The sequence below is a fragment of the Hipposideros armiger genome, unplaced genomic scaffold (genome assembly GCF_001890085.2).
Source record: "Hipposideros armiger isolate ML-2016 unplaced genomic scaffold, ASM189008v1 scaffold_5, whole genome shotgun sequence".
Taxonomy (NCBI): Eukaryota; Metazoa; Chordata; class Mammalia; order Chiroptera; family Hipposideridae; genus Hipposideros; species Hipposideros armiger.
This window is the reverse complement of record NW_017731355.1, coordinates 8507203-8520410: the sequence shown is the minus strand read 5'-3', so window position 1 is coordinate 8520410 and position 13208 is coordinate 8507203. Positions and strand designations below refer to the sequence as shown.

The following is a 13208-nucleotide window of genomic DNA, read 5'->3' as shown; positions in this document are numbered from 1 at the left end:
AAAACAAAAAGATATTTACATTACGATTCATAACAGTAGCAAAATTACAGTTATAGAGTAGCAACGAAAATAATTTTATGGTTGGGGTCACCACAACATGAGGAACTGTATTAAGGGGTCACGACATTAGGAAGGTTGAGAACCACTGCCTTAGAGGAAGATTCTTAAGCTAGTCTCCTGGGCCTTTTCTGGGCACCATGGTGGGACTTCAGGAAACTGTGAACATCCTGTAGTTGATATAAATTGTGTGTGTGTGTGTGTGTGCGTGTGTGTGTGTGTGTATGTGTGTAGAGATCTCAGATTTTATCAGATATTTGTGTCTTTTGATTGTAGAGCCTTTTGTTTTTTTCACTTCATTAATTCAAGTGGGCTCTTCCAAACCCATCATTATTCATTAGGGGCTGGAGGCAGGGATGAGAGGGAGGTGGAAGACAAGGGAACCAGCTGTGTGGAAGGCCTTCTAATTGAGTGAATAGATGTGAATGGCTTAGAAAGTGGCCAGCATATATAAGGGCCTATAAATGTTCGCTTCTATTATTATTATTATTATTATTATTATTATTATTATTATTCTATGACACTTTATGCTTTCTCAACTTTACAATACTGTGAGGTCAGCATAAGTCCCATATCCTATTTATGAAGAAACAAACTCAGAGAGATTGCAGGTCACACAGCTAGTGATAGAGTTCAGAACTATCTCATTCCGAAGCTTGGTCTCTTTGTCTCCACCTGGTGGCCAGAATTACTGGCCAGGCTTTAAGTCTGGAGGCAGGTTCTCTGACTACCTTTAAGGCTTTCACATTCAAAGCTCAAGGGTCTTGCTCTCTCCCTGGGTCTGTCCATCAGAACAGGTACTCAGCCTAGAAATGAGCTTCTTCAAGCCAAGGCATAATCTACTCGCTCACATACTATGACCCCAGTCATCCCACTCAAATTCCACATACAAAGCTGGTTTCTATCCCAGGGTATCAAGTGACAATTACAAAAATAAATCAGATTTGTCACAACGAACTCCCTTGCCTCTGTGACACAGCCAACTCAAAGGTCAGAAGGGAAGAAATGTATTCTAGGAGTCACAAACCAGAGTGAGAATGCTCTAAATCGAGTCTACTATTTTATGGTTTCAAAATTTACTCTAAAAACTGCAGTTAAACATCAGCTACGAAAACGGCTGCCCTAAAACAGATGAGAATCCTGACAATTGCATTGTACTGAGCACTTCTTACGTGTCTGCACTTTAGATGTTATTCCTATGCCTCGAAAGAGCCAGTCAGGTTGGCTAGATGTTACTTCTTGAGAGGTTAAGCAAGTCCCTCAGGATCACACAGGCAGTCAGTAGCAGAACTAGGACTTGAAACCACTGATGACAGCATCAGTGCTCTTTTCCATACTCCTCCCACCGGATCTACACAACCAGTGATTCACATACTCAGGGCCAACATCTCCCTTGGTTTTCCCTGCAGCCACTTCCCTGAAATCTGGCCAACCTTTTGGGAGGAGAAGCCAAGACTCTATAAATATAAGATCTGGGTTTCAGGTCCAGCTTTGCCACTTACTAGCTTTGTCACCTTGGGCAGATCATTTAATCTTCCAAGGTCTGTATCCTTACCTCCGCAATGAAGGTCATTTTTCATGGGTGCACGGATCCAGAGGAGAGTTTGCGCTAAGGCTTAATTAAGTGTTGTGCAAATGTCAGTTCCCTTGATACCCTCCTTAACGCACTAATTCAAAAACTAGGTGCTAAGCCTTTCTCAGCCTCCTCACTGCCTTTATCTTCAGCGTTCTTCAGCCGCCCCCAGAGTTCCACCACCACTTCCTTGCACCCGCATCCTCCCTTACTAGTAAGCTCCTGCTTAATTTCCCCTCCACTTCAGTAGTTCTCTTGCCTCGCAGGAAGGACTGATCAGGGATGCTCGGACTCTGGCTACTTTCCTTCTTTCTATCCGACTCTGGGCACGAGGGTCTGTCTCTCCTTAGGACCCGGAGCTTTGGTGCCGAGCTCTTCGCTTGGCTGCTCCGCGCTCCGCAGAGCCAGCGTCGGGTGCGCAGCGAGCTGCACGTCCCGCCCTTCGAGGAGGGGTGTGACCTGAGAGTTTAGATAAGAGGTGCCTGCTGTCTGGCACACCCGGCGGCCCGCGGAGCTTCCTCAGCGGCGCAGCCTCTCCTCCCGAGGCGCGCATGGAGCGGCGGGGCTCTACGCACCCGGACGCCGGGGCCCTGGCCCTCCCGCAGCCCACCATCATGCAGTCGTTCTACCGCTGCCAAAACACCACCTCGGTGGAGAAGGGCAACTCGGCGACAATGGGCTGGGTGCTCTTCAGTGCGGGCCTCCTGGGCAACCTGCTGGCTCTGGGGCTACTGGCGCGCTCGGGGCTTGGGTCGTGTTCGCTGCGCTCACCGCGCCCGCCGCCTTCGGTCTTCTACGTGCTGGTGTGCGGGCTGACTGTCACCGACTTGCTGGGTAAGTCCCTGGTGAGCCCCTTCGTGCTGGCGGCCTACGCGCAGAACAGGAGCTTGTGGGGGCTGGTTCCCCCGCCTGACAGGTCGCTGTGCGACGCCTTCGCCTTCATCATGTCCTTCTTCGGGCTCGCCTCGACGCTGCAGCTCCTGGCCATGGCCCTGGAGTGCTGGCTATCCTTGGGGCACCCCTTCTTCTACCGACAGCACATCACCCTGCGCCGGGGCGTGCTGGTGGCGCCCGTCGTGGGAACTTTCTGCCTGGCTTTCTGCGCGCTGCCCTTCGCGGGCTTCGGGAAGTTTGTGCAGTACTGCCCCGGCACTTGGTGCTTTATCCAGATGGTCCATGAGGAGCGCTCGCTGTCGGTGCTGGGCTACTCGGTGCTCTACGCCAGCCTCATGGCGCTGCTGGTCCTAGCCATCGTGCTATGCAACCTGAGCGCCATGCGCAACCTCTACGCGATGCACCGGCGGCTGCAGCGGCTCCCGCGTTCCGGCATCAAGGAGCGCGCGGAGCCCAGAGCCGGCGAGAGAGAGGCGTCCCCGCAGCCTCTGGAGGAGCTAGATCATCTCCTGCTGCTGGCCTTCATGACAGTGCTCTTCACCGTGTGCTCCCTGCCTTTAATTGTGAGTCGCTCCTCGCCAAGCTGCGGGGGACTGGAGCTCGTCGGGCGGCGGGCGCCCAGCGGGAGGGGTGGGGCGTGTTGGACGGGGCGCCAGAGAAGCTGCGCCCTGGGCCTGGAGGGTTTGTTGCTGCGCTCCCCAGATCCAGTTTTCCTTCCACAGCTCCAAGAAATATAACCCAGTATGTTGAGAGGGAAGAGGGAAGTCAGAGAAAGGAAGGGAAAGACAGGGTTCGATGGTGTCTCCTAAGCTCCGCGAAACGCCTCCAGTTGGCAGAACCCCCTCCTCTCTGCTTCCCTCTGGGAAGATTGTTATTTTTGCGCCTCGGAGCGCTGAGGAGCAGGACTTGGTTCCTCCGTGGCAATATGAGTCCTTTCCTACTTCCCGATGGCTAGTTAATGTTTTATTTCGTGATAGCTGCCCGTGATTTTAGTGGCGTCAGAAATGGGCAGATGGCATCTGGGAGTTCTCCCAGGTGCTGGTGTGCAAAGGGGATGCGGGAAGATGTAATCCTACCAGAGTCTTTTGCAGAGGTAAGTGACTAAAAGCATAGGTTTGGCTTTTAAAAACTCGTAAACTTTGAGGCGTCTGGATGCTATTTCTGGTGCTACAACCGCAGACGTTAGAGGTGATAAAGGCAGAGAGGCTGTTTAGACAGGCAGATGTGAAAGTACCTTTCAGCCACTGGTGTCGTTTTGATAACTTGTTTTGACAGGTTGGTTTTGTTTCGATCTTGGCAAGCAAGGTGACATGAAAGCCATTATCTTGGGGTTTCAACTTACCTCATGGTTTTGAAGGTATTTCTTCTTGGGATCCCCGCCAAGACACCTACAAGTGTGGCTGAGGTTTGAGAAAACATTTTCAGCATTACTCTTCTCCCTCTCCCCCCCCCGCCCCCCCCCATTAATGTAGTTGTTCAACATGAACAACATTTTATCAATACATTGGCATTTCAATGTCTTTGGAGTTCTGAGACTTCTGTGAATAGGAAAGTCAAGTCTTTTATGGCAACATAGCAATTTTGGATGTCCCTTTCAAGGGTGGATGAAGGTGAAATACAATGAGATTTTCCTTTATATGAAGGCCTTAATGTGGGAGGGAGGATGCATGGTCTGTAGTGGCATCATTATACAGAGTTAGGATCAGAACTCCCCAAAATAAAGAAAGAAATCAATCAATCAATCTGTATCTAAAAAAATAGATATGGATATAGGTTTAGATATTTAGCAGTGGTTCTCAAACTTTACCATGCTCAGAATTATCAGCAGGACTTTTAAAAACACAGATGACTGGGCCCCATTCCCAGAGTTTCTGATTTAGACGTTTTTGAAGAATTCTCATTCTTAACAAGTTACCAGGTGAGGTGGACACTGCTAGCAGATCTGGGGGTAACATTTGGAGAAGCACACTCTAAAGCAGGAATTGGCGAACCACAGCCCACAGGCCACAGCCATCCTGCCTGCTGTTTTTGTACAGCTCTGGAGTTAATAGTTTTCTCAAATGTAATTTGCAATCAATTTGATGACAAGACACACAAACTCAGAACGCAAATGCAGTCAAATATTACTTCACACACACACACACACACACACACACAAATACACTTTTATTTTTCTTCTTAGTAGACATGTATTACAAAATTTGTAGCTAATTATGATTATGATTATGTTTTGAATTTCATCAGTGTAACTTGTGAAAATGTGTTTTCTCTCATCATATAAGTACCTACCAAATATTCACTATTTGCCTCTTAGCCCATAAAACCTAAAATATTTACTGTTTGGCCCTTCACAGAAAATGTCTGCAGTCCCTGCTCTGAAGTAACAGCCTTCTTTTCCTGTGCTGTGACAGAAGCAGACAATAGCCAACTGCATGGATATCATGTCCTGAGTTTGAATGCTTTTAGTAAGAATAATCAAAAAGCAGCATAATATGGTAGAAAGAACATTGCATTTGGACACATCTCTAAGGGGATTTAAATAACTCATATGGGATTGCGAAAATTGAAGGAAATAATGGGTTTGAAAGTGATTCCCTAAAAACTTGTAAGTTCCAAAGATATGCAATGCAGACAGCATTCTTATAGGAACAATCATTTTTTAGAAAGGATAAGGACCTCAGCATCAGACAAGAATCTGAATCAGGCTGCATCACTTATTAATAATGATGGTGGTGGCTTATTTACCCTTTCTAACCACAGTTTTCTCATCTTCAAATGAGGGTAACCATACTTCTTCTATAGCTATGAAGATTTGAAGCCATATATATATATATATATATATATGGCACCTAACCAGGTGGCCTAAAAAAATTAGTGTCACTATTATCACTAATTATTATTTCCAATTATTATTATTGCCTACTGGACATAGAAAATTAATTTAGAAATATGGCCTTCTCAGGAGATAGCATTATATTCTAAGGCAGTGGTTCTCAAACTTGTTTTACTTAAAGGACCCCTTTTTACTCTTAAAAATAATTAAGGACCTAAAGAGCTTTATTATGTGCATTATATGCATCAGTATTTATCATATTAGAAATTAAAAATAGAAAAATTTAAAAATATTATTGCAAAACAAATTAACAAAATGTACTTCTTGTGTTTTTGCAAAGGTGCAAGGGAAACTTTTGGATTTCAAAATGATAAAATGAATGATAATAAAGTTATAGAAATTATAGCAGATAAAACAGAAGAAAAAAGCATATTAAGAGCTCAGAAATACTGAGAACGGACTGTGAAAATGCACATTCGTATGTATTTCTTGAACCTACTACCTTAGAAAGGTCTAGAAAACACAAGAATACACAAACACATATTCAATTAGCCATGGGAGTGCTGGTGTTATCACATGTCACATAGCCTCTGTAAAACTGTTCACCTATGAGAAGATGAAAGTGAAAAAAGCAAACAACGTCCTTTTTAATGAATGTAGTTTTGACCATACAGACGTACTGAAAGGGTATTGGAGACTCCCACACTTTGAAAATCACTTTTTTAGGGAATGGACCTAGTGACTGGAGAAAATAAGGCAGTATGTGAAAAGGGAAAGATTTGAAAAAAAAATCCTTACTCATAGTATAAATATTGTATTTCATTAAGCCAGTGAAAAGTTTGTTGCAGTATAATTTTTTTTAAATTAACTCTGCTGTAATGCTGAATTAGAGCAAGATACTTAACTAGATTAAGTTTTCAAATTTCCAATTTGATACAGTAGGAAGAAAGTATAGAGAATATGGGATGAGCTTCAGAGGCAGTTTGAAGCATATTCTCTAATGAAGCAAATTCTCTAACATATTTTCGTCAAAATTAGTCTTACCTTAGGACGCCACAGTTGCATTGGGGGTTGTTGGTAGGGGAACAAGGATGGACGAGAGAGGGCAGGGCGTTCATGTATAAATTAAATGTGTTGGTTGAGAAGTCTAGAAGCCAGATAAAGATAAGTATGAGCTTGTGGAATTGCATTTACCAAAATCTATGGAGTCAGAGAAGTGATAGAGGACATTCTACATGTAGTGATAAGGTGTGTGTGTGTGTGTGTGTGTGTGTGTGTGTGTGTGTGTGTGTTTCATTTTGCTGCAGAAAGAAAGAATGGGTGGGATGCTCCTGCCAAAGGAGACTGTTAGAAGCATGTAAGGAATGGTAGGCAGGAGACGGGCCCAGGGAAAAGAATTGGAAGTGGATTTAAAAGGCTCGAGCAGGGGACAATGTCGGGTGCTGTGATGGATGGACTGGATAGAAGATGGCATTAGAATCCAGAGAGCTCCCCGGAACAGAAATATCCCAGCAAGATCAGTCTCCAGCTAGTCGGCAACAGCAGTTCCTCATGGACTCCTAAATCCAACAGAGGGCGCTCTTCTCACACGGAATTTCTTTGTGTAAATGGAGCTACTTAAAAAATGCCAGGTGTATTATGAGGTTGGTCATTTTAGCCATCTCTTATAGGAGCAGTTTATGAAGTATGTCCTAGAGAATATTATTGATTGACAGGTTTTTTAAAAAGTCTAAATTGTGTTCAAATTGATATTTTGTGAGAATTAATAGACTATATACTTCAGTTCACTGTCATAAATTAATTTGTGTTGTATTTTTAGTAAGCTCAAAAAATAAATATAAATTACATTAAATTGAAAGGCCAGGTATAGAGCCATACACTTCTAATACAAACCAAGTGACTTGAAAATACAAATAACTTAATAATATGCAATAGAATTGACTTGGATAAATACTGTCTAGAAATAAAAGGTTTGTTTTAATTATATAAGTACCATTCAGTTACCAAGATCCCAACTAATCAAATATTCTCAAATATATGGAATTATATTTTGTTGTACTGCACTTGGAGGAGAAAGGAGCAAATCTAAAGACAAACTTACATAAAGCATTTGCTTTTTAAATCAACTTAAGTGCATAGCTATTGTCATCATCTACCCATTCAGCACATATTCATTACCTACAACATTCAAGACACTGTCATTCATTGTGGGGATATAAAATGAGAAAAACCTCACATCTGCTGTAATACCAGGGTTGGGAGGGAGTGATTAGGGCCATAAGGGAGTTTAGAGAAGGAAAGGAGTCACTCCTAATTGACAAAATAATATTTAATTATTGGTTTCTTTTATATGCTAGGACCTTTTGTCAAGGTTTTACTCATAACATCTTATTCAAATTTCGTAACAATCCTGGAAAGTAGGTACAATTCTATAGATGAGGAAGTGGAATAACTTGCCTGAAGTCACACAGCTATTGAGGAGATTCTATCTAACCCAGATAGTCAGACTCTAAAGCCGATATGCTTAAGGGGTAATATTTGAGGTCGACCTTGTAAAGAGGTAGGATTTGGGCATGCAATCAGTTTCCACATCTGTAAAATGGAGATAATGATCATACTCCCTTAATAAGATTTTTGTGAGGATGAAATGAAGTTGTCAAAGTGCCTGGGAACATGGGCATTAGCCATTATCAGTACTATTAGTATTATTAAGCAATGATGATAGGAAAGAGCTTCCAGATATGGTAGAAGTATATCTTCCTAAGAGCACTAGATGGGAGTAGCTGAGCCCACTGAAGTGCTCTGCAGAAAAGAGAGTGACAAGATAAGGAAACAATTAGGGGAAAACACATCTCCTCCAGCAGATATCCCTTGATTGCCCTAAATGGGTCTGGTGTGTTCACTTATTCATATTCCCCCCTCCCCAAAATGTTGAGTTTGCATATTCTGTCCCATTAGAGTCCATTTTGTCCCATTATGGATTTAGAATCTCAGTCGGCACAAGGAGTATAATAGCATCAAGAAGAAGTGGCTGGCCTCCAAGGGAGTGGGAGGCAGTAGTGGTGCTTGTCCAGGCAGCAGTGTTGGCTGAATGGCAGGAAAAGCCACGGGATAAGACAGTTTGCAGGGCCTCCTCAGGGAGGATCAGGATAAGAGGAGTGACTGGGCACAGGTAAGCAGGCTTATATTTCTATGCATGGGTTTTTTTTTTTTCCTAGTCTGAAAAGAGGATGTTGACCACAGAAAGGTAACCATCTATGCTAAGATGCTAAGAGTAAGTAATTTACATGCGTTGAACCGGTCCTTTTGCAAGTTTGTCTTTTCACTGGAGTATTTCCTGTCTCTTCACATCAACTAAAAACTTCTGTTTAATGATGTCTCTTTACCTGTGACATTTCACAAGTGTCACTAATTTCTGAGCTAACTAATAAGAGAGGATAGGAAACAGGCAGAAGAAAGTAAGAACTGAAGAGAATATGGAAAAGAATCTTTGTATTTATGGAAGTGTGGTGATGTGGTGACCCTGTTTGTAAAAGATTTGGTGACTGGATTTGTCCCACCTCAGCTCTTCTTCTGCATGGCCTAGCAGGAACCTGGAAATTCCAGTGCTCACGGCAGATAGAACAGCCTCCGGGGACTTGGATGAGGTCTCTCACCTCCACTGAGCCTCCCAGGTTGGCCCTGTACATTCCAGGTTCCTTGTTTGCACCCATCAGCTGCAGCGGCCTTAGCTGCTTATACATTTTCCAAAACTGAATATTCCAAGCCGAGCTGCAATGTTCTTAAAAATAATGTGTCCTAAGTGAAGTTAGTTGAATATATTGCTGCCATCAACCTTTCGATATTATAATGTAATGTTTTTCTTTAAAACAGTATCGTGCTTACTATGGAGCATTTATAGATGTTGACAAGAAAAATGAAACTTCCGAAGCCGAAGACCTCTGTGCCTTGCGTTTTCTATCTGTGATCTCAATTGTGGACCCCTGGATTTTCATCATTTTCAGAACATCAGTATTTCGGATGTTTTTTCACAAGATTTTCATAAGGCCTCTTAGGTATAGAAATTGTCACAGCAATTCCTACCGAACTAACATGGAATCCAGCCTATGACAATGTTTTACACTCTCTGGTAAGCTGAGGCATGTATCACACTTGCCATCAAAGAACCACGACAAAAAAAAAACAAAAACTCTTACAACTAAATCCTTAAAAGTTATCTCCCATAACAAAACATCTAAAGGTATTTTCAAAAGTATTTGATATCTGAACAATGTATTGTCACTCTAGATTCATGAACCAGTTCAGTAGATTTTTTTCATTTCAGGTCATTAACAGTGACTAAAATTTCATATATTGTAAACAATGTTATAAGTCTTAAAGAGATGATATTGTTATGACATTTGTACTTGGTGTCCCTAATTTTTTAGAAAGGTCTTGAGACTTCCAGGTCTTTATTTAAACCCAATAGAAACACTGCTGTCTACAGTTATGTGATGGGTGTTTTTAAAATTCTTACCTGATTCATTTCTAGTGAAACCGGATTCATTTATTTTGTATCACAATTACCCGTCTAATTCTTTTCTTTGCCAACTGGTGTAAGTATGCCTGAATTATAGACACTCCTCAGAGAAGTGAGGTGGGAAATGTAGACAAATCAGGAGTTCGGAGGGGCCTTGTGCAGCCACCTCCTGGAAGGTGCTCACTGCCTCACGTGGAGAGGCAAAGCTATAAATAAGTAGACACAAGGCAAGATGTGACTGCCCACGACCCAGAGAAGAAAAAATGATTTTTATCATTTAAAGTCCAGTTCCTTGTATATTGAAGCAGGAATGTCAGTAGGAATCAAAATTTTGGAGTGGGCTACAAAATATTGTTTCAATTTTGGCACCTCGGTTTCATAAGCTTATCATGTGAATGACTTCTCTGGGGGAGGGATTTATGCTTCTTTGAGAAACAGTGATGTGTGACTTACCAGAGAGCCCTGTTTACTACCTGTGGTTGTGTGAAGCAGCAGGGCATTCGCACATCAAAAAGCCCACCCAGGTCTCCCTCAACCTCAGCTGAGGGTGGTGGCAATGACCTTAATTAACATCTACCTATTAACAACCATTTTCTGCTCTTTGTGGAGGAAGTAAGATCTTAGTGAGGTTCCTGAGAGCTATATACTTTCCAAAATAGAGCAGGATGGGCTCAGATGGAGCACAACTGAGCACTTTAATTGTTCATTTGAATGTTTACAAAGGTTAGCAACACTAGGACCAAAAGGGAAAAGTGGGGAAAATACAGCTGCAGTTATTAAACTGAACAGGAGACTCTAAACACAGCTCACAGGTGAAAACTCACTTTAGATAAAGGAACAGATGGGGGACATGAGCAGGGTTTCAGCACCTCAGAGTCCTTTTGTACCCCAACACACACAGACTCTGAAATGGAGAGCCGACTACATTTTAATAGACCCGAGATTCCCATTCAGCTATCTGTTCCAAAGACAAGAGTATTTGCCTTATTTCCAGCTTAGCAGCAACCCCATTTTTCACCTCTGGTTTGTTTTAGTGATGGTATTAATCTGGATACATATGTGTGGGGTATTTTTCTATAGCAACACTGTGAAATGGCCAAATTAGAAATATGTGAATTATAAGTTGAGAGTATGATGTGATGAAAAAATGCAGTCATTTTGAAAGTTTAACTTTCGTTTGTATATTTAATGTGTAAGTACATATATGTTTTATTGTCAGAGGAAGTGCATCTTTTTTGTGCTTTCTTTTTGGAAGATGTGGTATGATAATTGTCAAGGTAATTGGATCAATAAACATAACTATAATATTTTGTAGAAAAAATTACTTTTCTTTAAAAAAAAGTGTTTAGTTTTCTTTTTTGAATAAACAGTTTCCAGCGGTATTTTATTCTCTAACAGTTTAATAGTGCGGATTGTCATAGGCTGTTTGATTAGCATTTATATTACCTTAAAAAGTGTGCATAGGTTTATCCAAGGACTTAGTGATCCTTTCTGTTTAATACAAAACGTAGACATGCTATCCTGATGAAATCCATGTTAAGTTAAAAGTCAACTCTTCGGTGATCTTCATTGACTTATTCATAAGTTCATTAAATAAGTCTTAATTGACACATACCTAGTGCCTTAGGTACTGAGGAAAAGAATACATAAGACTCAGTGCTGGCCCATCAGCTGCTCATTGTCCAGTGGGGGAGACAGGCACATAAGCAGTTATAGTAGAGAATAGAAATCCCAGTAGTTAACGTGCACACGCAGTCTTGTTAGAAGAGGAAGCCTGGATTAGGGGTGATCTGTGGGGCTGTCAGCACTGCACAGTCAGATGCTTAAATAAGTATTGAAAATGAGTAGGAATTTTGACTCCAGTTGAAAACTGGATAAAGGACACAAGGAGATGGTTTACAGGAAACATATATGGTTAATAAATGTAGAAAAATCCCCTGCCTAATTAGAGAAAGGGAAAATTAAAATAAAGTTATCAAGGACCAAACAAAAAAATTATGACTCTCAACAGAGAGGCTGTTATTAAGTAAGAGGAACATTCATGTTCCCCTGGTGAGTTTGTAAATTTGTCCACCTTTTCTTGATAGCAACCTGATGGTACATAACAAGAGCCTAAAAGTGTTCTTTTCTACTGTTCCAGAATTCACTCCCAGAAAACCATCAGAGGGGCTGTCACGGTTATGTGCAAAACTCTTCTTTGTAACATTATATATAATAGCCAAAAAAAAAAAAAAAAGGAAAAGGAAAACATCTAAATGACCAAAACAAGGATTAAACAAACTCTTCAGAGTATAAATATATATATATATGAAAATTATGCAGCCATTAAAAGATGTTTTCAAATCATTTATAAAAGTTGATTAAGAAAGCTTACAGAGTAATACTAGGCAAAAAAAGCATGATACAAACTATTTTAAGATACAATCCATAAATACACATGCACAGAAAATACCTTGAGAAAATATTTAATGGAAATGTTTTCCATAATTCTTTGTATTTTCCATGTTTTAAAATATGTTCATATTGCTTTCACATGAAATTATTTTTTTAAATGAATAAAAATGGACCAAACAAACAAGGGGGAAAGGCATAAATGAAAAGCTTTCTGGTCTAAAGGAATAATATGTGCAAAGCCGCAGGAGTAAAGAGTGTGGCGTGTCCAGGCTTCGTAGCTCCATTTGGCGGAATTTGGGGAATTATGAGCAAAGGTGGCAGGAAAAGCTGAGAAGAGAGGCAGGTTTCACCTTATAAAGGGTGCTGGGTGTGGCAGTTGGAGCTCTGTGAGGCCTGGGTACTCACTGGAGACTTTGAAGCCAAGATGCAATCAGAACTGAGTTTAAGGAAGATCACGTTGGTGGCAAGGTTGTGGATGGGGCAGGTGGGGGCACCAGATGGGGAGAGAATGGGTGCGCTGGGGCCCTGTGCAGTTGTGCAGTCTGTGCGCTAGACAGGGGTGCTGGCTAAAATAGTGAGTGGGACTGAAATACAGCCCCAGCTCTGCTTTCCTGGCTGTGGACTACATCAGCTCAGAGGAAAGGGCCCCTTTTTATGACCTTGCTATTTGGAGGGTGCACAAAGATACCCTATATGCAAGCCCAGGAGTGCCCTTCTGCAAAGGAGGGAAAGAGGTGAGGAGGAGCTAAATTCCTGCAGTGGGGAGGGAGAGATGAATCACACAGCTTTTTAGTAGGTAGAGCCAATGGCAAGGATTCCAACTTATGACTCAGTCATGCCTTTTGTTCTTTTAGTTGCATATATTTGACTATTTTCTGCTTCTTAGTTTCAAAGTTTCAGTATATTCAGGAACAAGTTAGGAAAGGGAAAAATTCTGA

The 13208-nt window shown here is 41.8% G+C and overlaps 1 protein-coding gene across 1 annotated transcript; it reads left to right on the top strand.

Moving 5' to 3' along the window:
• Positions 1–1914: 1914 nt before the first annotated feature.
• On the top strand, positions 1915–11156 carry PTGDR (prostaglandin D2 receptor). Its single transcript, XM_019646252.1, has 2 exons — positions 1915–3087; positions 9231–11156. The coding sequence occupies exons 1-2, from the start codon at positions 2182–2184 to the stop codon at positions 9465–9467; spliced, it is 1143 nt and encodes a 380-aa protein (XP_019501797.1). The 5' UTR covers positions 1915–2181; the 3' UTR covers positions 9468–11156.
• The last annotated feature ends 2052 nt before the right edge of the window (positions 11157–13208 follow it).